Consider the following 26,468-nt stretch of genomic DNA (forward strand, 5'->3'; position numbering starts at 1 on the left):
TAGGAGGTGTTTCCATGAAGTAACATGTGTCTCTGTGTGCTTCTATTTTCCCTTCATTTGGTGTCTGTGTGTGTATATGTGCAGTAGGAAGCACAGGACAGGCTACATATGTACCAATCTGGGTCAGGTGTCCAGGAGGAAGGGGCTTAGAGTAGAACATGTGTCTGCTTCTTAAGCTAGGAACGTATTGGAGGATTTTTTTAAAAAATGTTTTTCTCTCTGATCCCAAGCTAAATACAGCCTGTACAATATTTCTGGCTTCTCCCTCTGTAGCAAATTTAGTTCCATTCAGTTTTCAGAGAGTTAAGATAGAGCCTTAAGCTCCTTTACATAATTTCTTTCCAACACTCCATTGGGTTGGAAAGGATAAAAAGCTAATAGTGAGATACTTGAAACAAAATGGAATGAAACACTATTTTTGGTCCTGAGGTCATGATAAACTAAGAAATACAGGATACTGCCATCTTATACTGCATGAGCTGCACTGGTTAACAGTAGGTTTCCTAGTGTGAATCATAGTGCTGGTTGCTACCCAGAAAGCTCTATATGAGTAGAAGCCTGAGTAACCTAGGAGTTACCTTTCCCCAATAGTTTCTGCCTGTCACATCCCTAGACAACTGGGAGTGCAACTAAGGGTCCCCATCTATCAGGAGTTACCTCACAAAGGGGCCCAATGTCAGGTTTCTCTGTAGTAGCTTCCCTCTTCTGGAATTGCTTGCTCCCTGAAGCATGGATCACCCGTACCATTGTGGCCTTTCAGAAGCAGTTAACGCAAGCCTTTTCTGGAGGGCCTTTGGAGATTAATTTTATAGAGCAGTGCCATTTTTCTATAATTCAGTAATTTTAGTCTTTTATCGTGGTTACTATTTTAATCATTTTATTCTGATATTATATTCTGCTTTTATTACATAAATTTTGTAAGGTGCTTACAGTCTGGTTGGTTTCAGGTTGTGAGATAAATCAATGAATAAATAAAAATGTTGTGAATTTGAAATGTTTGCATGTTTGCTTCTATTCCCAATGCAAATGGGCATTTTGAGGAGCAAAAATAATTATCTGACTGCTATCTTCTACAGGTGAATCTTTGCATTGAACTGTCTAGATAGGAAGCATGTATTAATTACATAGTGGGGTTTCAGTTCATTTTATTATCTTGTGATGAAGATTAGTTGCAGATTATTAAATCCTGAAGGAAAGGATTGAATACTTGTAAAAGTTACACAGAACATATTCCACTGATTATTTTTAACACACCATTAAAAAAAATAGAAGCAAAGAAAACCACAAACATTTGATGAAAAAATATAGTTAAGGGAAAACCTGGAAGATGTTTACTTTTCAGGTTAAATTAACGCTCAGGAGCAAGAAATACATTTGGTGATTTCATATGAGTCTTAGAAATGTATAAGGAGTTAACAAGCATACAGATAAGTATAACGGGATCACATGAATTCTTAATTGCTTTTCAGAAGATCCTTGGATTTTTAAATTCATGTCCTAAAACTTCTAAATAAAAAAAATGCCTTATTTCTTCTTTTCTTGTTTTGCTAGCAAACTATTTACAGATTTTATACTGAATGTTCCAATGGGTCGTCTCACAATTCAGAAGCTGTACTGTTTGATTGAAATAGTTCACAGTGATCTTTTCACACAACATGGTAAGAAAAAATCTTTAAATAAATTTAAAAAGTAATTAAATTGCTAAATGGTTTGTTATTTGTCAATCTTTGTCATGGCCTGCTGTGCCATACTACATACAGTAGCTGAGAAAGATCACTTCATTACCTGTACAAATGGGTAAATGTACATATAGAGAAGCTAATAATAACAAAAACAATAGGTAAGTAATAGTAGAATATAATCTCCTTCTTTTGCACACTCCAGCTCCCCTCCAGGGTCTGTAATTCATGGGAAAACATAATTTGCTGGTGAATCTGAACAGACCATAGCAAATCAAAAGTGAAAATTAAGCCGAATTTCCAGTTCCAGTTAGATACACATTTTGTTCTCCCATTTCATAACTTGCCTATTTCAAATGTAATTATACAATAAAATAATTGTCAGAGGCAGATTGTGCTAGGTTTGATCAACAGTTCAAGAATAAAATCTATTTTACAGTGTGAAAACCGCTTTTGTAACAGGTCAATCTGTGAACTCTGTCTAATCCTAGTATTTGATTAACTTAAGTTACATAGAGCAGAATACGTGACCAAAGTTTTGGGTCCAAGATCGGCTACCACCCGTATCTCTTGGCTTGTAATATCAAGCAGGAAGGAGATGGCAAGGGAGAACTTGTGACTGCTCCTTAGGCAAAGCTTTTTTTGTTTGTTTTTATATATACAGTATACAGTATACACACACACACAACTCTGCAAGGTACAATGGCAAGAGAAAGTTTTAAACCCTTTACAGCTGTGTGTAATCCTGTAGCACTGTGACTTACAGTTTGATTCGAGCTTCATTTAAGTCCTAATAATAGATTTAAAAAGTCTGGCTAAACAGGCAGTGCCCAAAACAGTGTATTTTATGTCTTTTATTGAACATATTGAACCAACCATCTTTTGGAAAACAAATATGTGAAGCTTATAGTAACTGGTTGCACCACCTTTACAGATACTTCTAAAAAGTTTCCCTCGCAGCTTTCTGTCATTGGTGTAGCAACCATTATTCTATTACAGTTACTCTTGATATGATTTAATATTTAATTTTAAGCATCAGTACTGATTTTCTTTTTGCTAAGATAAAAAAGACCTGTTTTGTTGTACCTTTGTAAAAGCATTGCTTTCAACTGAAGACATTATTTCAACATTATTTTAAAAAGCAGCAAGTGCTGATTTTGAAATGTTTTGGTTGATGGAAAACTTTCAGTTCAAATCTTAGAAGTCAGTGCTCTGAATTTTCAGAATTTGTGAGGCTGCTTCTGAGGGAAAAAGGCTCTTTTCCTGGAAGTTTGTAAGAATCATTGGCTGTTCCCCAAATGAACACTGAGTTACTTCTACAAAAAGGAATCTGCAATAGATGTTGCAATATATTCCCCATTCTTACTTGAATAATGTTCCTGTTCAAGGCTCCAACTACTTTTAAACAGCAACCTTGCAGCACTGTTTTTCGTTGTTTGAATTCACCTTTGCCATAACATACGTGCTAAAAGATTCAGATTAAAGGTTATCTATCTTCCAACTCCATCACAGATGATTTTGAGGATATTTTTAGTCTACCATAAATTACAACCTGTATCTGTATCTTACAGTAGATTAGTTTAGGGATTCAGTTAGCTTAAAGTGTCATAATCTTGCATACAGAAAATAGACTAAACAGTTAAAAAATTGGAATGAATGCTTTTTGAGCAGTGGGGCTTGGGTCATTTGTGGAATGAGCCAGCACCATTGAGGACTCTAGAAAGCTGTGCTTATTCCTTAATCATTATATAGTCACCCCAAGTCCTGGGAGCTCACAGAGTTTTCTAAGAGATAAACAGTTATTATCATTATTTTATTTCATAAAGATACATGTTTATGTGTTTCCGTGTAGAAGCCAATAACTTTTGTACCTAACACAGAAGCAAAATGATTGGCTGCTTAGGATATAAATTTGGAGGCTGATAAATTAATTGAAGTCAGTGGTTGAAGGTGATATATAGAGAGAGAAACGGGAGAATAAAAATTCTGGAATTAATTTCACATCAGGCTATATGTTTTTGTGTGTGCCTATCACATACAAGCATAAACATACATCTGTTTTCATTTTTTTTAATAAAGCATACCTGAAATAATGAAGTACTTAACAGAAAAAAGTTCTCCACCTTTATGAAACATTATTTAGCTGCTGACTATAGGTGAAAGGAACACACTTCTTTTTTCATAGTAATTAATGATAATGCAGTTGAATTCTCTCTGGTGTAATTCTGTCTTACAAAGTTATTCTCTTTAAAAGCTTAAGTCATGTGGTGGCAAGTAGCTAGTATTGAACATTCAGAATGATCTGCAGTACTTAGTGGAATGATATTCTTATCTTCTTATTATGTGAACAAAGCTTTTAGTTTTATGTTGACATCCTTAAATAATCACTTAGCAAATTTGCCTAACCCATCCTAAGTAATTTGCTATTTCATGCCTGATCGGTTTTACACAAGGTCAAAAGTGAACAAAGGATGTGTTAATTAATATTGTACAAAATGTTATTCCTTTGTTTGCTATGGTCTTTATGGAAAAGTGAAGTCATAATATTTGAAAAAATAAATCAAGTAAAGTTGGCAACCAAGATCAGAGTGATAAATAGGCATCCTTGAAGCTGAAGGGTGTATAAACTGCAAATATCCCATCCAATGTCAACTTCAAATGTTATGGTATGTATGTGTTGGTAAAAATTTATCCCTTCGAAAAGCTTATATTGACCAGAAGAAAGCATGCTTTCTGTTTCAAAATGAATGTTTTCTGGAATTATTTTGAAAGGACTATCATGATAATGTTTCCTGTTTTAATAATGTGTTATATCCCTAGTTCCTAATTGCTTCTTACATTCTTAGAGTAATTCAGACTTATATTGGTGAAATAGTGAAATACCTTGCTTGTACAAACATGGGGGGAAAAACAACTCTAATACTAGCCTAAATATGCAAATATGGTGAATTAGTTACCAGCTGGTAGTTGTTCTTAAGAAAGGCTGATTTGACCTTATTAGAGATATTTATTTCCTTGTAATAATTAAAACACATAGTTTATTCACTCGACTTACAGATGACCTCACTGTTAGGCTTCACAAGTCATAACTTGATTTGATTGACCAGCATACTGTTTCACACACCGAGTACAGGTAGTCCTCGACTTATGACCATTTGTTCAGCGACTGTTCAAAGTTATGGTGGTGATGAACAAAGGGACTTATGGGCATTGCAGTGCCCCTGCAGTCATGTGATCAAAATTCGGGTGCTTGGCAGCCCACCCACACTTAAGACCACAGGGGCACTTCAGCTCCCCCCACTAGCCTATCACCTCCCATCTATGGCCTTTTGGCCCCCTGCTACCCTGTGCTCCATTGCCCCAGGTGACCTTTGCTGTCTTCTTGCTCCTGCTGCTGACGAGCCATACCCAGCCTGGCTGCTGGGCCGAGCTGGAGCTGGGCTTCACACTATAGAGGGGGGAAAAAAAGCAAAAAGCAACCCTTGAGCTGTGGTGCGCCAAAGGCCCTTTGCACCATGCTCCTGGTCTGGGTTGGGGCTGGCTTTGCACTGTGGGGGAAAAAAAAGTAAAAAGCAGCCCCTGAGCCGCAGCACACCCAAAGGGCCCTTTGTGCTGTGCCCCTGGGCCGGGCTGGGGCTGGCTTTGCATTGTGCTGTGGCTCAGGGGTTGCTTTTTACTTTTTTTTCCCCCACAGTGCAAAGCCAGCCCCAGCCCAGACCAGGAGCTCAACACAAAGGGGCTTTTTGGTGTAAATTGTGGTCATAAGTCGACGACTACCTGCAGCTGAATCTTACCATGTTTCAGAATTTAGAATATGTAGTTGGAGAAGGCTGTCTAGTAGAAGAACACCTTTAGTTCCAACTCAAGGTGATTTCCAAGTTTAAAAATTAGATATAAATAATAGGAGAATCCTAAATGGATTTGCAATTTTTATCAGGTTACTGAATTCGTTCATGAAACTGTTCTGACTCTACTCCAGATATATTGGTGGCTGCGTTATTCCTTTTTTTTTTTTTTTTTGCTTAATTGATTTTAATACAGAAATGTTCAAACTTTTTAAAAATCTTCAACATGCCATCACGGACCACATTTTCAGGAGGGCATTATTAATATGGCTAGTTGAATAAGATCTTTAATGGTATAAATATTTTTATAATTTAAATGTTATAATGTACACATGGATATTTCAGATATGAGTAGAAATAAACTGATTCATATGAACTTGTATTTTAAAATTATCTGAAAACTGGTATTAGATAATTCTTTGAGAATAAAAGACTAGGGGGCATACACCATTTATAGGAGTTCGAATAATCATTAAAAGTTTTAGCAGTTCGTGTTTATGGAGAGGCCATTCAGTACAATTGATGGGGCATGCATATAATATAGATAATTTCAAAATATTTTAATTAAAGTATTAGTTGATTTAAAATATTTATATAGGGCTTCCTACTTAAAAAATTTCAAAGCAGTTTACAATAAAAATCAGCAATTTAAGCAATTTATAACAATAATAACATATACATTAAAATATATATAGAAAGTAAAGCAATAAAATAGCAGAACAATAACAATATATAAGCATCATGAAGATTAAAATCATAGCATTATTATTAAAAGGAGAATAAAATATATTTGGTGCTGAAAAGGTGATAAATATCTTCTTACATCTTAATATGATATTCAGATTTTTCAAATTGTTTGACTTGGTTTCACACAGTTGCTAGTATCTGTTGCAATGAAATAGTTCTGCTTTGGTTAATGATTACCTTTTGAGCATCTGTTTAAAAAAGATTAATACTTCATAACACAATCACCTGACATTAATCATTATGGGTTAAATCTGAGCAAAAGAGGATGAACAGATTTTAAAGCATTCTTGTTGTGGATAATTATCTTATGAGCAACCTTTACCCTTTGGATTTTGATAAGAGGATAATTCTATAGGCAACTTTTTCCCCCGAAAGTCACTTATTTATCAGCATTGAGTGGTATACATGGCAGTAATCTGATCTTATTTAATATTTACTTTTCTTTGTTATTTGCCTATCTCAGTGTCTGGAGAGGGAAGGAAGAGAGGGCATATATGGGAAAAGCTTTTAAAGTGTTTAAGACAAAATGTTAGCATGCCTGAATTGTTTTTGTTTCACCTAAACACTAACACATGAAAATACTATGGTTCTGAATATACATGTAGAACTAAGTTTGAACATTGCAGAATATTATGTATTTATAGGCACATAATTTAGTATTGTTGAATGACATTTTGTGAATTGTTCTAAGTATGTTGTAACTATATGCTTGCATTCCTAAATGATCATGTTTAACTGGGAGAGTACATGTATTCAAGTGATTTCTGTGTTGGGTTTGTATTGCAATAATTTTATTTATTTATTCACCTGACTTCTATTCCACCACAGATAACTCTAAACAGTTTACATGTATAAAACAAGAATTAAAATATCCATGGTTGAATTAAAATCAAACATAATAATACATAAAATTTCCAAAACAAAAACCTTAAAAAAACAAAATGGAAAAATAAGGGAAAAAACATGAAAACAAGATAGAGTCAAATATAAAGTTAAGGAAAAGACCTCTGAAATGATTCAGTTTTTAACACTGCCCAAAAAGCCAGTAAGGAAGGGCTAGACTGATCTCCGTTGGGAGGTTGTTCCAGAGCTGAACCTTCTAGGGACAGCCCCTGAACTTCTCAAAAATGTGGGATTATAAGTCGTTTCTCCTTGGAATTCTAATAGGTTGAGCTAATGTTGGTCCTGTAGGTATATTGGTGCTGAGCTTTATAGGTCAAAACCAACACCCTAAATTGTACCTGAAAACCAATAGGTAGCCAGTGCAGGCCTGCAGAATCAGTATTATATGCTCCCAAAGATGATAGCTAATAAGCACATGGGCCACTGTATTCTGGACCACTTGCATTTTCCAAATAGCCTTTTAGGATAGACCCATGTAAAACCCATTGTAGTAGTTTAACCAGGCATGAGTTAATTGAGCCAGGTTGTCCTACTCCAGATAAGGCCTCATTTGGCACAACAGCCAAATCTGGATGTAAGCCCCTTTGACCATGGCTTCAATCTGCTGTTCAAGCAGGAACAGTGAGGCCTGATGGACCCCCAAATCATGAACCTTCTACTTCACAGGTAGTGCCTGGCTGTCAAGCAACACTGGTGGCAATGGAGAACACCAGTGTACAAACAGCAACTCTGTCTTACATCAGCCTGTTCTCTCCCATATAGACTCTTATAGCCTCCAAGTACTGGGAAAGGATGTCAGCAGCATCTCCCTTATAACCTGGGGTAATGAAGTAACAAACTGTTAGATTACCTTACCCAGCAGCTTCATATAAATGCTAAAGAGCAAGGGGAAGAGGACCAATTCCTGCAGCACCCCACATTCAACCTCTTCTCTTCTGCTGTCACAGATTGAAATTGTCCATTGAAAAAGGAATGGAACCATTGAAAAACAGTGCTTCTAATCCCCAACTCCTACAGGTGGTCCAGTAAGATACTTTGGTATTAAAAGCTGCCGAGAGGTCCAACAGGAGCAGAAGAGGCACGCTCCCCCTATTTTTATTTATTTATTTATTTTATTTATATATCAAATTTGTCACCGCCCATCTCAGTGAAGCGACTCTGGGTGGTTTACAAAACAGTTAAAATAAATTAAAATTACAAAATTACAATCTATTATTAATAAATAGAAAATAAATAGATCCAAGAATAATTGGCTACTCAGGGAGCATAATCAAGTCCCATCCAAGTCCTGTCATAGATCATTTAAAAGAGTGACCAATGCTGTCTCTGTCCCATACCTGGACCTGAACCCTGACTGAAAGTGTTCTAAATAATCCACTTCTTCTAGGGTACTGTGAAGCTGGTCAGCTATTATTGTCTCAACAAGGTTGGAGACAGGATGGTAGTTGTCCAGCACCACTGGACCCAGGGAAGACCTCTTCAGAAGGGGGTGCACCTCAGTCGTCTTCAAGGGTATTGGCAGCCCAATTTCCTATAAGGACACATTAACAATCTTCTGGAGCCAGGTGGTCATCACTCTGTTGGATCCCTGCAACAGCCAGGATGACCTGACTATAAAGAACAAAAGCTGGAGCAACTGTGACAGTGCCCTATCCACTTACTTGAGGTCACAGGCCAAAAGGTGCCCCAGGTAATATTGTAAGACTCCAGTCTCCATTAAAGACCCTACCCATGATGAGTCAAGACTACAGTGAATCTGAGTGACAGTCTCAGCAACCCCATAGCCTAATCAGTTATTTGGCAGCACCTACGTAATTCAGTTGTGGAGTAGTGTGTACTTAGTTCAAGGTGCTGCTGATCAGGTGAGTGGATCCGGATTGAAGAGAACCGGGTTACTGGCCCATAGCAGTGGTGACATAGACCTGATCAGCATAGGCAACACACAATGCTTTGGTGTTGGAGCTGGCTGCTTTGGAGGGCAGCTTGGCTGTACCAGCAAACACAGGTGCCAACAGTTTGGATTCTTTTGTATTCAGTGTGCCAGAGTATGGGGCTCTTTGGGTGCTGTGAGGAACAGTGGCAGAAACAGGATCAGCCTGGCGGCCGGTACAAGTGCATGTTTGAGTCCTGTGGCTGCTGCAGAGTTTACCATCTTGCTTTCTTCACCAGAGACTATGACTGCAGCATTATGGAATGTCAGTTCTTTGGCAGAAATGTCAACATTTTTTTGCTTATTCTTGGCACTTGTCATCTCCATGCCTAACAAGGAGTGGACTCTGAGAGACTTAGGACTTTTGATCTGGAAGTTGGCTGGATGGAGGTGGCTATTTTTCAGATTGGGGAAGTTTAGAAGGAGTGTCTTCTCTGTGAGAGCCAGAGGAAGGCAGGAGTTACTTCTCCTGGGTACTTCAATCTGCAGGGATTCTGAATAGGTGTTTTAGAACCCATTTGACCTGGTGAGAGCAGGCTGGATACAGGGAATAGCATGGATGTGGGATTGTGGTGGGGGAGTGACTGATTTGTTAGTGCTGTTGGCCCATTAAGTGTCTTAGTAAACGTGGGCCAGGGTCTGACAGCTTGACCTGGGATGGTTGTTTAGCATTGGGATGAAAGATGAGATCCTACAGGGGCAAAAAAGTATTTAGTCAGCCACCAATTGTGCAAGTTCTCCCACTTAAAAAGATGAGAGAGGCCTGTAATTTTCATCATAGGTATACCTCAACTATGAGAGACAAAATGGGGGAAAAAATCCAGAAAATCACATTGTCTGATTTTTAAAGAATTCTTGGACATTGGATTCTTGGTGGCCTTGGGCTAAGGTTGCTGCTACTAAATACTAAGTCAGCTTGTAATAAAGCTCTCCTCATTTAAGATTTTGTTCTGCAGGAGAGAGCTTATCTATCTTGAATTACTGAAACCTGGTGGACATGGAAGGGTGGGACTTCCCTTTTTGTAAACATGCTCCAACCCCCATCCCCATCCCCTGACCCCCATCTATTTGTGAGACCTTAGGTGCCCTGATGGATTTGGCTGGGTTTTAGGCGGCACTTGATAGAAATCCCAAAGAACTGGTGCACAGTTTGGTGAAGACCACTTGGAATGAGGAGGTGACAATGGCCTTAGCCTGGATTGTGTTTGCACAATCATTTTCTGTTTGTGGATCCCAGAGGGCCCCATGTTTCAAGCATTGGGTCTAGGAATTGTATGCCCATTGGATGAGTTTTTTTCCTGCCATTTATGTGTGTATGTTATTGTTTTGGATTATGTTTTTTATTTGTGTTTTATTATGTAGTTTTTATTTATTTATTACTGTTGATGATATATACTGCCCTGAGTTATGTGCTGAATAAAGCAGCTATATACATTGATTAAATAAATAAATGTATGAATAAATAAATAAAACAAACCCCACTGGGAACCCTCTGTAAGTTAACTGAGAAGATTATTTTCAGGAAGTATGCTTTCATTGTGTGTGTATACCCACTCTTCCCTCATTCCCTTTTTTACCATTTTAGCAGTCACATCTTTGGGAATATTTTCATGTTTTTTGTTAGCACAGATAATAAATCAAAGAAAAGAAGACCAAAAAAAGGCCTTTTTTGTTTGCCTTCTTTTCTTTGATTTATTTTCATTGTTTAATTTATTTTTGTTTCTTCAGTAGGAAAACCATGATAACAAGTATTTGGGTTTGAGCTTTCCTCCCAACCCAAGGCCTCTAGAGTGCAATTTTGGAAAAGTAGATGCTGTAGAGAAAAATTACAACCTATCGATGGTTGTTCACATTCTTTACTTGGGCAGGAACTGTAAAGTCTGCTCTTACATTCAGCCAGAAGCTTATCATACAAGAATACAGTATGAAATTTCCTTAGTTACAAGCATTCTTGCAAGTGTATGCAATTATAACTCTAGACTGTTTCACACTCACCTTTGCTTCATAGTCTTGGCTATCGTCTACTGAGATGCCTTTTTCTGGGGCTGCTTGTGTGCCAATAACAACCTCCTCTGAATCCGTTCTTCCAGGAAACTGCCTTCTTTTTCTTCCTGATCCTCAGGAAGCCTAAAAGAGCCTTCATGACTTCGGGAAAAGGCCAGGAGAGTTAACAGCAGTAAGACTATCAATAGGAAATTGTAAAATCTCTTAGTGGTTCAGAATTTTGTGTTTCCAATCCTGAGATTTTTGAGGAAATGGAGCTTTTTTAGCAGGACCTAGAGGTCCCCAATAACAAGTGATACCTATTTTCTTCAGAATTCTTTTCTCTTCCATTCAAAATAAAATAGGATACTTTTTCTAGCTGATCTTCACAACAGGCAGCAGAGAGGAAGATCTTGCCCTTTCTTCCACTGGTGCCTAGACAGGTTTTTTTTTTTTAAAAAAAAAAGATCAACCAAAACCTTGGCAGTTCTTTTTCCAATGTGTTCAGGAATATATAGAAGAAAGAATGGGCAACTCCAGCCAGAATCAAACAGTGTTATAGACTGAAATACAGGAATTCTCTTCCCACTAATATAATGGAACAATTAAATGTTCCTTTGGTTGATGCACCTGCTGCAACCCTCACAACCTTCATAGACAGCAAGAGAACAAGAATGGTCCTTCATAGGTAATTCAAAGCTTCGTTGCCTGCTTTTCACACAGCAGCTACAAATTCTTCATTAGAGCAACCTCTGTGTGAGCAGATGAAATGGCAGGCATAGATAATATCCCTAAACTGACAAAGGATGTACAAGAACATTTCCTGAACAGCTGCTCTTCTGGCAGATTCTTTGCTTCTGAGCCATGCTGTTATGGCAACAAACTTGGAAGCTAGGAGAAATATCTAACATACAGTTAGCATGAGGATACAGATACACAAACTTGTTTTGAATCAGTTCCTTTTGTGGGAATAAGGTTTTTTGGGAAATATCTTCATGTTGTCTTGGTTGAAGCATATAACAAAACTATTCTTCTTCTAAGAGCAAACAAAAATAGAAGGTTTTGCAGTCCTTTCAGTCCAACTGACGTACTCTGAAACATTTCAAGGAAATTTCAGATCCAAATGATCTGGAACATCAAGAATCTCAAACAAGACCCATTCACTTTAATGAATGTTGTTCAGTTTTCCAGAATTCAGAAACAAAACAAATATGCCTCTTTAATTTGATGCCAAAGCCACTGAAGGTGAGTGGAATTTGTGGGAGTCAACAGCCAAAGGCTATGCTTAGAATTTGCTTGGATGCCAAAAAAATTTTTTGTGGCATCATGTTGTTCAAGACAGATGTAAGTTTTCTGGAGCTTAATGCAATTTTTTTTGGAATTGAAAAATTGAAGGTAAAGCATATACTGATAAAAAATAGTGTTTCTGTACAAGCTTAGCTGAGTAAGCAAGAAAGGACATACTCCAGGATTCTCAACAGGCTGGAGCAAACTTGCAGTTAATAAAGGTGGAACGTCTATAGAAGTCTTTAGTAATGTAGTTGCTTGGCTCAGCAAGGCCTGTATCAAGTTGTTGGAATGGCATCTCAATATGCCAGTTCTTCATCTGCTAATGTTTCAGTTTGGCTTTCTGAATGTAGACTCATTTGTAATGAGTCTGGTTTGTAATACTTAGGTTCAACATGTTTTCTCAAAGTTTTTTGTGTTCAGACACAAGTGATGTCAATCTGTTTCCCAGTATACAAAAGGGTTCCTTTTGTCTTTATGTCTATATTCTTCCATAGACATATAAGCCCAATAAGCCAAAACATAGGCCACCTAAATGACAATGATGACTATGGAAGTCATTCCTAAACTATGTAGTTCCTTCTATGAAGAGTACAAGCCCATTTAGAGTATGCAAACTCTCCAGTTCTATCACCTGGAGATCTCCTACCCACAAGGTATCCATTTTAATATGATCCAATTAATAACTGCATCCAAGTATCAGTTTAGGATATGTACTATCTCTTGATTCAAATGTTATGGTAGAGAATAGGGTGTCATAACCATATTAGCTCTAATGGCCTTATACAGGTGAAACTCGAAAAATTAGAACATCGTGCAAATGTTCATTTATGTCAGTATGGCAACTCAAAAGGTGAAACCAATATATGAGATAGATGCATTACATGCAAAGCGAGATATGTCAAGCCTTACTTTGGTATAATTGTGATGATTATGGCATACAGCTTACGAAAACCCCAAATTCACAATCTCAGAAAATTAGAATATTACATGACATCAATAACACAAGGATTGGAAATAGAACAATATCGGACCTCTGCAAAGTATAAGCATGCATATGTACTCAGTACTTGGTTTGGGCCCCTTTTGCAGCAATGACTGCCGCAAGGCGGCGTGGCATGGATGCTATCAGCCTGTGGCACTGCTGAGGTGTTATGGAAGACCAGGATGCTTCAATAGCGGCCTTCAGCTCCGCTGCATTGTTCGGTCTCATGTCCCTCATCTTTCTCTTGGCAATGCCCCATAGATTCTCTATGGGGTTCAGGTCAGGCGAGTTTGTTGGCCAATCAAGCACAGTAATCCCATGGTCATTGAACCAGGTTTTGGTACTTTTGGCAGTGTGGGCAGGTGCCACGTCCTGCTGGAAAATGAAGTCAGCATCCCCATAAAGCTCGTCTGCTGAAGGAAGCATGAAGTGCTCCAAAATCTCCTGGTAGACGGCTGCGTTGACCCTGGACTTAATGAAGCACAGTGGACCAACACCAGCAGATGACATGACTCCCCAAATCAACACAGACTGTGGAAACTTCACACTGGACTTCAAGCATCGTGCATTGTGTGCCTCTCCATTCTTCCTCCAGACTCTGGGTCCTTGGTTCCCAAATGAGATGCAAAAGTTGCTCTCATCAGAAAAGAGGACTTTGGACCACTGGGCAACAGACCAGTTCTTTTTTTCTGTAGCCCAGGTAAGACGCTTCTGACATTGTTTGTCAAGGAGCGGCTTGACAAGAGGAATACGACATTTGAAGCCCATGTCCAGGATCCGTCTGTGTGTGGTGGCTCTTGATGCACTAACCCCAGCCTCAGTCCACTCTTTGTGAAAGTCCCCAACACTTTTGAATGGCCTTTTCCTGACAATCCTCTCCAGGCTGCGGTCATCCTTGCTGCTTGTGCACCTTTTTCTACCACACTTTTCCCTTCCACATAACCTTCTATTGATGTGCTTTGATACAGCACTTTGGGAACATCCAACTTCTTTTGCAATTACCTTTTGGGGCTTTCCCTCCTTATGGAGGTTGTCAATGATGGTTTTCTGCACAACTGTCAGGTCAGCAGTCTTTCCCATGCTTGTGATTCCTACTGAACCAGCCTGAGAGACCATTTAAAGGCTCAGGAACCCTTTGCAGGTGTTATGGATTCATTAGCTGATTAGAGTGGGACACTTTGAGCCTAGAATATTGAACCTTTTCACACTATTCTAATTTTCTGAGATTGTGAATTTGGGGTTTTCATAAGCTGTACGCCATAATCATCACAATTATACCAAAGTAAGGCTTGACATATCTCGCTTTGCATGTAATGCATCTATCTCATATATTGGTTTCACCTTTTGAATTGCCATACTGACATAAATGAACATTTGCCCGATACTCTAATTTTTCGAGTTTCACCTGTATGTATTGAGAACAAGATAATGCCCTGTGGCACTCTGTGGTATAACTGTCAGGCTGATGAGTCCCACTCAGTACTACTGATTGAAACCATCCTTTCAAATAAGAATGGAATCACCATAGAATAGTGGTCCCAACCCTTACTGAAGGGAGATTATCTAGAAGTATAGTGTGATGAATGGTATCAAAAGCCATTGCAAGATCATGAAGGATCAAGAGTCATGTACCCTCTGTCCTCCCCCCTCCTCAAGGAGGTAACCAATCAGAATGATCAAGGCTAATTCATTCACAAAATCAGGACTGAACTTAGATAGCATTGGGTCAGATAATTCGTTTGTTCCAAAAATGTCTAGAGCTGGACAGACAGTGCCCTCTCCTTTATACTTTGTTCAGAAATTGGGTACTAATGAATAGGTGTTAGTTAATATAAACCTCTAGATTCAAGACAGCTTTTATTTTTTATGTTTTAATCTTTATTTATTTTAAAGATTAAAAAATACCTTTAAGCTGCCAGCACCCATTCCAATATGCAAAAATGCATCCACCACTTCCTGGATCCACCCAGACATCCTCGCTCAGTTATCTCAAATAAGCCAGATAGATAAGAGTTATGTTCTGTATGTATTCCTAGATTTTAGGAGTGCTGTACAAGACCAATTAGCGCCAAAAGGAAAATAGGAGTATCCACTAAGAGCATATGCAGTGAGGACATCCTTCCTACCACAAGTTCAGCTGTTGGGGTTTCAGCAAAGGTGGAGAACTTCAAATGAATCAATGCATACATGACCACTGACCAATCGCAGTAATAAGGAAGCACCTGTTTGTCTTAGTGTATTGTATCTTTATTTAATGTTATTGTATCTCACACTATATTTGATGGGAACTACTTTGAGCATAGTCTATGAATTTTTTTTCCCCCAAGTTCTGGAAGGCCCTTGAGACCTTCTTCTCTTCCTAGGCCTGGGGTTAGTGTGTTTGTGAAGCCTCTGTTGTGCTTTTTGATTGTAATGGTTTTTTTTCAGGCTGCTATATTTTGTTGTTATGTTTTTAAGAGTCTTAATTGTAGTCTGATGCCATCAGTCTTCTGGAGTGGGTGGCCATAATAAATTGATGATGATGATGATGATACCTGGAGACAACAGAATAGAAAAGAAAGAACTGGAGAAAAACACAAAATACAAAGACCTGCAAATAGAAATAGAACAACTGTGGCAAAAGAAAGTAAAGATAGTACCAATAGTAATAGCTGCCTTGGGTGCAATCCCAAAACATCTGGAGCACCACTTGAACACCATCGGCATTGGTAAAATCACCATCAGTCAGTTGCAAAAGGTAGCTTTACTTGCGACAGTCTACATCCTGTGACAATACCTTTAACACCATCAAACAACAATATCTGCCTATCCCAGGTCCTTGGGAAAAACTAGATAGGTGGATAAAAATGCCAAATCCAGTCTAAACATCTGGCTGTGTGACCAACAATAATAAAGTACTTAGATATATTTGGTATAATTAATCAACAGGTTTCAAAAAGCGCATATATATATCTTTGGTTGAGTGATGACTGCATGGATGTATTTGGAGATTAGAAACATTATAGATGATATATTAATAAAACCAACTTGCTATTTTTAGAAATGTGATTTTGAACTTGTGACTTTGTTTTTTTTTTATAGATTTTGAGATACTTACTTTTACTTTTGTCATAAATGAAGCAATTTTGAGATACTTACTTTTACTTTTGTCATAAATGAAGCAATTTCATAGATATTACTTGATTTTATTTCCTTTTCCACTCCCTTCCCTGATATGTAGACTGTAGGGAGATCTTGATGCCGATGATGACGGATCAGCTGAAGTATCATTTGGAAAGGCAAGAAGACCTGGATGCCTGTTGCCGATTGCTCAGTAACATTCTTGAAGTTCTTTATAGGAAAGATGTGGTTAGTAACCATTGTATATATTTAATTATGACATTCTGAATTTTTGAAACTGCTGTGAATAAAATTGAGGCTTAGAAATGGAGCATTTGTTTTTCTAATAATGCCATTTACCTAGAGTTCTGCTTTGAATGGTAAAGGTGAAAAGTTGGTATCATGGCATGCATTTGATATGTTATGTTGTACAGTGGTGCCTCAGGTCACGAACGCTTCTGTTCACGACCAATTCGGGTCACGAGCAGCTCCGGTTGCAAAATCTTGCCTCTGCGAATGCCGGATCGGGTCACGAACACGATCGGTGGCCATTTTCCCTCCCGTGACACGGTCCGTGGCCATTTTCCCGCCCATGACACGTCCGCGGCCATTTTCCGCCCCTAACACGTGGTCTGCGGCCATTTTTCCGTCCCTGACACGTGGTCCCTGGCCATTTTTCCGCCCCTGACACGTGATCCGCGGCCATTTTTCCGCCCCTGACATGTGATCTGCGGCCATTTTCCACCCGACACGTGGTTGTAGGGAGGGGGACTCTCCCTCCAAGCAATAGCCGCCTCCCTGTCCTCCACGCCAGAACGGATTAACGGTAATTACATTGAACCTTATTGGGAAATTTGCTTCGGGTCGCGACCAGAGTCACGGAACCAATTAAGTTCGTGAACCGAGGTTCCACTGTACTTAATCCTTATTTTATCAGATATAAACTTTGTTTAGGCACTAGAAGATCTGGAATGCAAGCACTTTACTTCTCTTTGCAGTTGTGATAGCTTGGTGGAAAATGAACTTCAGGCTTTCTCTTGGCTGCAGTTAAGCACCACACTTCAGGATGGTCCATTATATATCATTCTGTAGGGATGCTGTGATAAAAGTGTAGTCTCTGTTCAATAGTTCAGCAGAGACTAAGCTCTGGCACTTTATCCATATGCCTTTATCCATGGACCAGATTTGTATAGATGACTACTTGTTTTTTTTTTATGCAGTTTAAGGGCTGGTTGGTTTTTGCTGCCTTCATATTGCAATTCCGGAAATACTTCGATTCCTAAGAGAAATACTATTTAATAAGCCCAGAGCCACCCAAAGTCACTTAGATGAAATGGGCTGCTGTACAAATAGAATAATAAATAAATAAATAAAAATAAATCTATGTCTAGGAATTAAGAGACTTCTTATAATATTCCTAGTTTCAATGAGCAGAGGAATGGAAAATTATATAGTATGGCCTTGTGAGTGTTGCTCTATCTATGCACTGTTCTACAAGGAGGACTTTAGGTTTTCATGTCATAGTCTTTTGAAGATGGCTTTTAATTGTATTTATAAGCATAGATGTTTGTTTAAAGTATGTGTGTGTATGAGAGAGCACACACAAGTTTTATTTTGAAGTTTTATCATCATGGAAAGTCTGTTGCTTTTTTAGTTTGGCATTGAAAATGGCTTGTCTTTGAAAACCACAAACAAACCTTCTTAGCCATGAGTAAATCTTGTATGTTTGTAGGATAATATGAATCATTAACCTGTGAATTTAAAATACATATCAAACCCCAAAATTGTTTTACCTTCTTAAAACAATGCATATCATATTGACTGTCTCACTAAAAAGAATAGAAAGAGAATGGTTCTCTGAGAGCTACATAGTAGTCTAGGGATGGTGGTGCTTCTGTTACTAATACATAACACAGGAGCTTTCCCAGATGTCACAGACTGGGAGAAGGGACAATTTTAAAGCTTCCTGGAAGTCCCTTTTCCTAAAATGTTCCACTAAAGAATAATTATGACAGCTGCTACCACTTAGACTAATGTCTTAACATATTCTATCCTGTCTAGTTAGGGTGTTCTTAGCTTTTTTCTTTCTTTCCTAGCATTATTGTCAACAGTTTTGTAGACTACAGAAGGTAAATGAAAGCCAGTGGTAAATAGCCCAGTCAAGGCTCCATCTCTGACATCATGCATTAGTCAGCCACATCTGAAAATTATCACCCTGAGACTGAATGATAAGGACACTGACTAGTGCTCATCAGTTGTGGTTTTGTATAAAAATATTATATGGGAGAAGCTGTTTGGGAAATAAGATATGGATTATATCTATTCAGCCTCTCAACGTGAGGCCTATTAAAGCAGATATTTTAAAAGGCACTATTGTATCATACCAAAAAGTGTGAATTCAACACACCCGGTTTAGCAATTCTTTTGTGTGGCTGTCAGTAACTGAATTTATTATTGCACTATTCTTCCATTGCTCCTAAATCTCAATATGCAACTTTATCACCATGATAAAGCTCTTGTGCTTGTTTGACCAAGTTTCTTTTATGCACTGAAAAGGCTTGGGATTCCTTAAAGATTAAGCAAGCAAACTCTTTCCATAAATCTACTTTTTAGCATGCAAGATATATAACAGTGGCCTGTGTTTTAAACCTTCCTGCAATCTTTGCTAAATGTGATTTTGATTGTTAATACAATCCACTGGTGCAGGACTTAATATTTACCCCCCCTCCCCAAAAAAAGTTGGTTGCCATGCACCTTGGGAAATAAGCAATTATCTTCTAGTTTCTTTACCTGCTGAGATTAGCAAAGTTGAAGACTTTTTGCTTAGGAAGGTGCCAGCAGACCTGCTGAGAAGGCAGAGTAAGTAAGAGATGAATAGGCTGAACTGAGAAAACTCATTTTTGAATGGTGACAAAAGTCAATTTCCCAAGGAATTATTGGAAATGGAAGAGAATATTTATTGGTGAAAAATTTAATTATAAGGGTCAGGGAGCAAAGAAACTACTAACAAGCACCGATGATAAAGACAATGAAATCAATTCATCCTTTCTTAAATAGGAAAATAAATACATGCAAAGTACTGATGCTTTTCTTTTGATAATTTTTGTAAAAAGTATAATTTATTAGCAAAGGGGTAAAATAATTGTTTGAAGAACATCTTCATAAAGTAATGTGCAAAAAAAAAAAAAATGCAACAGCCATAATAGCAAACTTTGTTCCTTTGTAATAAAATTCAATTGCAATTGGAGGCAGCTTTAAAAGAGAAGTTTTTATAGGTGCACATCAGTAAAAAGAGAGTTCTCTGTGTGTGTGTGTGTTATTGCCAGTTTTTATAGGCAAGGATTCAGTAAGGAATAATGATATTGGCCTTAGTGTATGGTTCTTCTAGTAGCTCCATTTATTTAAGCTTTTAAGGTCAATATTATTATTATAACTGGCAGTTGGACTAAATTAGTTACAATTTTTGATTTAGCTCTCAACAGCAACTGGTTGGAGTTCTTTTGTTGTAGTTTCCATTATTGAACTCTCTTCAGAAGCTTCTCTATATAAAGCACATTGTAGTAATACCATTTGGAAGTAAACACTGTGTTGGGGCTTTGTACCAGTAGAGTGATTAAACTCTCCTCCTGCTCTACATTCTCAAGCAGATAAATTAGGGTTTCATAAATCAATTTACTGCAGAGAATTAGGAAGTCATCTGTGACAGTGATTCTCAACCTCGGCAACTTTAAGATGTCTGGACTTTAACTCCCAGAATTCCCCAGCCAGCATGGCTGGCTAGGGAATTCTGGGAGTTGAAGTCCAGATATCTGAAAGTTGACATGGTTGAGAAACACTGATCTACATAAAGAAGTTTTCATCTGAGAGCATCCTGGACCTCTGTCCTCATATATATTAGTCCCCAGGTTTAATTCCTGAGCATTTCCCTCCTACCTTTTCAAATCAGTGTCTGTGCAGCTGTGTACTTCCAGGGTTTCTGCCACCTGTCCCTTTTCTATAAAGGGTTCCTCTGGTGTGAGAGTTAAGAGATTCCCTTTTTAGCTGGTGCAAGTTATATACGTGGGGCAAAAAAGTATTTAGTCAGCCACCAATTGTGCAAGTTCTCCCACTTAAAAAGATGAGAGAGGCCTGTAATTTTCATCATAGGTATACCTCAACTATGAGAGACAAAATGGGGAAAAAAATCCAGAAAATCACATTGTCTGATTTTTAAAGAATTTATTTGCAAATCATGGTGGAAAATAAGTATTTGGTCAATATCAAAAGTTCATCTCAGTACTTTGCTATCCTTTGTTGGCAATGAGAGAGGTCAAACGTTTTCTGTAAGTCTTCACAAGGTTTTCACACACTGTTGCTGGTACAGTATTTTGGCCCATTCCTCCATGCAGATCTCCTCTAGAGCAGTGATGTTTTGGGGCTGTCGCTGGGCAACACGGACTTTCAACTCCCTCCAAAGGTTTTCCATGGGGTTGAGATCTGGAGACTGGCTAGGCCACTCCAAGACCTTGAAATGCTTCTTACAAAGCCACTCCTTCGTTGCCCAGGTGGTGTGTTTGGGATCATTGTCATGCTGAAAGACCCAGCCACGTTTCATCTTCAGTGCCCTTGCTGATGGAAGGAGGTGTTCACTCAAAATCTCACGATACATGGCCCCATTCATTCTTTCCTTTACACGGATCAGTCGTCCTGGTCCCTTTGCAGAAAAACAGCCTCAAAGCATGATGTTTCCACCCCCATGCTTCACAGTAGGTATGGTGTTCTTTGGATGCAACTCAGCATTCTCTCTCCTCCAAACACGAGTTGAGTTTAGACCAAAACATTCTACTTTGGTTTCATCTGACCATATGACATTCTCCCAATCCTCTTCTGGATCATCCAAATGCTCTCTAGCAAACTTCAGACGGACCCGGACATGTACTGGCTTAAGCAGGGGGACACGTCTGGCACTGCAGGATTTGAGTCCCTGGCGGCATAGTGTGCTACTGGTGGTAGCCTTTGTTACTTTGGTCCCAGCTCTCTGCAGGTCATTCACTAGGTCCCCCCGTGTGGTTCTGGGATTTTTGCTCACCGTTCTTGTGATCATTTTGACCACACAGGGTGAGATCTTGCATGGAGCCCCAGATCAAGGGAGATTATCAGTGGTCTTGTATGTCTTCCATTTTCTAATTATTGCTCCCACAGTTGATTTCTTCACACCAAGCTGCTTGCCTATTGCAGATTCAGTCTTCCCAGCCTGGTGCAGGTCTACAATTTTGTTTCTAGTGTCCTTCGACAGCTCTTTGGTCTTGGCCATAATGGAGTTTGGAGTGTGACTGTTTGAGGTTGTGGACAGGTGTCTTTTATACTGATAACAAGGTCAAATAGGTGCCATTACTACAGGTAACGAGTGGAGGACAGAGGAGCCTCTTAAAGAAGTAGTTACAGGTCTGTGAGAGCCAGACATCTTGCTTGTTTGAGGTGACCAAATACTTATTTTTCACCATGATTTGCAAATAAATTCTTTAAAAATCAGACAATGTGATTTTCTGGATTTTTTTTCTCATTTTGTCTCTCATAGTTGAGGTATACCTATGATGAAAATTACAGGCCTCTCTCATCTTTTTAAGTGGGAGAACCTGCACAATTGGTGGCTGACTAAATACTTTTTTGCCCCACTGTATACTGCATGAAGGAGTGAGGCCTGTCCTCAGTTTTTCAAGTAGGGCTTCACTTTGCTGTATGTATGAAAGAGCTCCTGGATACCTGTAGTTACTGTTTATACATGGCTTTAGCATGGAATACATCCATTATTAGGCCATGACTATTAACATTAAAACATTATTGAAGATCCCAACAAAAGAAAGTTAAATAGATGTGGCATACATTTGGGAATGTATGCTTTCTCCTACCCTTCCCTTTTAGTTATCCTGACTACATCATTCAGAGATGGCCATAGAGCTGAAAAATTTTAATAGACTTCCCATATTCAAATACTGCTTTAGAAAATCAGTACATTTGAGCATTGATTCATAATGAGACTCAAGCAAAGGGATTCAAGATTGTTTGCTACATACATAAAGCTGACTGTTTAACCTTCTTGGACTGCTTTTGGTTATTTCTTTTTGTGTTTTGTTTTTAGGGACCAACACAACGACATGTGCAGATAATTATGGAAAAGCTACTGAGGACAGTAAACAGAACAGTTATATCAATGGGACGTGACTCAGAACTCATAGTAAGTGCTTTTTGGTAAATATCCAAAAATATTTTTGCAATATAGGAAAGTGCATAATCCACTACAGTCCCCTCCTGTAGGATCTAGTATGTTTACAACATTTGGGAAAAATAATAATTTCCTGGTTAATTTCATTGGGATTTATACTAAGCAATTTCCCATTCAGTTGCTGTGAAAGATATGAAATTGAACTCTTGGTTCATTCCAATAAATAAATAACACTTTTGCATTTATGCAATATTTTCACTTTATGATGTCTAGGACTAAATTAAAAATTCTTTCTAAAATAGGAACTATAAGGCCATGATATATATTATTATTTGTATGGAATTGTTTTATTTTTTTCTATTACATTAATTTTGGCTGCATTAAAAACATGGCTGTTTTACTTTAGAACCTCATCCTTCTGTCTTGCTTGTATCTATCTTCAGAGTTCCTTTTATTCTGGGTTTCTCCTGTAAGTTGATGGAGGATGACCACTGGAATTAAGATCGGGGTGTTAGCTGATAGAGAGTGACTGATGAATTAAAAAGGAAAATAACTTTAAAATTTAAAATAGACTAATTGGTGGCAAGTCTCAGAAAAACAGTGAAAAAATGGTATTAAATGATCCATACATTTTACAATAATAAAAACATAATAAAGGAATTGATTACAATATAACTAATGGAATCAACTAGTAATCAGTGTAATAAAGTGAGTAATCAGATGAAGTTGCAATGTAAATGATTAAAATCATAAATGAGATACATAATACATGCACTACATAATAAATCAGAAATTAAAGGATAAACAATGGCAAAAATTATATGAATTCAGATGAAAAGAAATTATATCAAATTCTAATCCTTACATACTCCATTCCCAGTGTAAGCATCCTTAAATGCCGAGTATATTTAAGCATAAAGGAAAGTATGGTATGTACTATTCTAGTGGAGGCATTGAATTTTTAGTTTTCAGCAGGGCCTTGCTGAAGAGGAATTCTCTTTAGTGAAGGTTTACATGAAGCAACCCCTCAAAACTGCTACGCAAAGAGATGTTACGAAGAGAGATGAGACGAGTTGCTTTCATTGCACTGCTTTGTATCCCCTTTCCATCTTCTCCTGCAGAGCTGGCTGAAATGCTTCCAGGCTGGGTGACTTCAGCAAAGGGTACTTGAGCCCTGCAGCATTCCCCAAAGCTGTCCAGCCTAGAAACCTCTTGGGCAGCACTGGGAGAAGCCTTCTTCTGCAGCGCCAGCCTGACAGTTCAAGGCAAATTGTGTAGTCTCTTCACCTTGACAAATAGAATCACAGTAGCTTTTCTCTGCTAAGATTGCAGAGAAAAGTTAGGAAAGGAAAAAGTTCGAAAGAAAAAAAAGTTTTGTTTTGCTTTTTAACCAAGTAAGAAAATTTTTCAGTTTTGGCCTGCCTCTGTCTGCAAGTGATAGTTTCACCTTAGCGGGAATGAAATGTATTTCTGAAATTCATTTCTGTGATTACTTGGATATATACTAATTTGTTTAAAGATTTCCTTGTAGGTAAGATTTCAGTTAGTTGGCATTCTTATCTGTTTTAATATCCTTCTTTGTTAGATATTGGAGCAGTCCTAATGAATGCTCATTATTTGTATTCATGCTTGAACCTTTGTATGGATAAATGATACAAATACTTTATTTCCTAATAATGATCAGATTATTTTGCAGTTTAATCAAAATCTTAATATTTCATGATAATATGAGGTATTCCCTCTCATCTATATAAGTAGGATGCCACATGAAAAAGAACTTCTTAAATATTTAAGTGGAAATGTGCAAGTGTGTTTGAGAGAATGATCTTCTGTATTTCTAAGTCATGAAACCAGTAATTAGAATAAAGATGCTGGTTAAGTTTGCAGGACTATATTTGAAATCAAGTTTTAGATCTTTGTAATACTCCTTTCAGAACAAAAGTCTCCAAATCTTTATCTGGTCAAATAAATCTAGTCTTCCCAATTTAATTTTATAGTCACAAAATATGTGGCTGATATAAATTAGCTACCAATCCTTAAAGTCCCTTGAAGCAGGAGTTTTAAGGAAGAGTTGTTGTTCATTCTCTTTCACTTGTTTTGATGACAGTACTGTATCTTTAAATTTCCTGACTGAAGTGAATGGAGACATATTTTAGTAGCATTGAATTGTCTAGAAATAGAAAAAGGAATTTTTTGGCAGAAGTAGCATGGTTTACTTCTAATTCGTCGAGATGGGAAGCTTACCAGTCATAGAAAAGGGTGTTTCTATGGCCCATTTGACAATAATTTTTTTTTCTAGAGTTCTAGCAATTCTAGCAATTGTGACAATGTCGCAGAGCTCCGCTGTTCAGTTTTATACCATGAGAAATAGAAATTGTCCTGGTGTTTTCAGACATTTCACCTCTTGCTATTTAATTGCTTATTTTATTTGGCCTTTTTCTGCTGCAGATCTATTGTTTTTCCTTTTTTTCCTTGCATCTTCCAGTTTACAGAACTATAAGCTGCTCAAAACAGATTCCATTGTTAGGACCTATTCTTGTATTCTGCTCATAGCAGTATTCTCCTTTACTGACTTGTGACACGACTCTTGTTTCTTCAGTTATTTATATTTGTTTCAATTATATAACACCATATATCCTTAATATAGGAATATTATTTTTATGTTATTGTATAATTAATGTATTGGCTAAACTTCACTGTGGTACATGTGATTTAGCATCAGGAAAATTAAAACTTAATTTTAAATGAAGCCTGGGGAGTAAAACAAGGAACACCACCCCCTCCCCCTTTTATGGATTGTTTTTTAGTGTTTGAGTCCTCCCTGGATGCTAAAACTTTTTGTAATTTTCATTGTTAGTAGTTATTTTGTTTTACTGTTTTTTTTTTAAAATCTTACCAACAGAAGGGAATGTAAGTCCTTGGGCATATAAGTCCTAATTAGTAAGTAAGTAAGAAAGAAAAGAAAATGTTTGGCCCTAAGATAAAACTATCAGAGGATGAAGAATGTTTTCATTCTCTGTTTCAATTTTGTATAATAGTTTTCTGATGAAATGGATTGAATTCTATCCAAATTAGAACCGTCTTATTGTTAATTCAGTATCTTTGCCTGTTGTAGCAAAAGCGTCCACTACTTGAAATTGTCTAGATGCTTTAATTTTTGTTTCCTTGGGGATATTATTGGCAGTTTTTGAGCTTTTGAATGTATGGATCTTTGTCTAGTAATATTTGCTTGTACAATTTTGTCATGCTGCTTAGAAGTTTTGTTGATGCTTTTTGGAGGGAAGTAGTATGTGATCTCTCTGATCTTTTAAGCAACAGTACTGGTGATTTTAAACCAGTGTTAGCATGAGGAAAACAGACTCATTTATAGCAGCATTTAAATGAATCTGGAAGGGAAATTGGAAGGAAGTTAGTTTCATTGATGTTTTATTGCTGTAAACCATTTTCTTAGGCCATCTTGAATGTGGGTTTGGTGTTCTAGTAATTCAAAAAGCTTAATTCAGAATGCTGTTAGCTGTACTCAGGATGTAATCATTGGTAATACGAGATCAGTGTCATGTATTCGAAAAATAGAAACAATTGGATAATGTTAGTGTTCTTGAAAAGTAAAGTGTGTATCTTCTAGCAGACAATGAATTTATCCCACTGGAGCAAGTTCAGAATATGTGATCTTCCGTAACCCTTACCTTCATTCAGAAGAAATGGAAAGCAGCAGTGACCAAGTTAGGTTTCACAAACTATGCCAAACCATAATCTGTTTTACATATTTGCAGCTTACTGTGTTAATATAGAGATTTTGGCTTGCAAA

General features: G+C 37.7%; 1 protein-coding gene across 2 annotated transcripts in view; it reads left to right on the forward strand.

Annotated features, from left to right (window-relative positions):
- The window catches only part of DOCK1 (dedicator of cytokinesis 1), a 458,761-nt gene that overhangs the window by 121,745 nt on the left and 310,548 nt on the right, over positions 1–26,468 (forward strand). For both annotated transcript variants that reach the window (XM_088132121.1, XM_088132122.1), the window contains exons 25-27: positions 1,552–1,658; positions 16,580–16,707; positions 22,577–22,672. In XM_088132121.1, the coding sequence (XP_087988247.1) occupies positions 1,552–1,658; positions 16,580–16,707; positions 22,577–22,672 (331 nt within the window). The remainder of the gene's footprint in view (positions 1–1,551; positions 1,659–16,579; positions 16,708–22,576; positions 22,673–26,468) is intronic.

This window comes from Python bivittatus, unplaced genomic scaffold (genome assembly GCF_059951505.1).
Source record: "Python bivittatus isolate LINGU-HERP-01145 unplaced genomic scaffold, Pbiv_v1 ctg000980_np1212, whole genome shotgun sequence".
Taxonomy (NCBI): Eukaryota; Metazoa; Chordata; class Lepidosauria; order Squamata; family Pythonidae; genus Python; species Python bivittatus.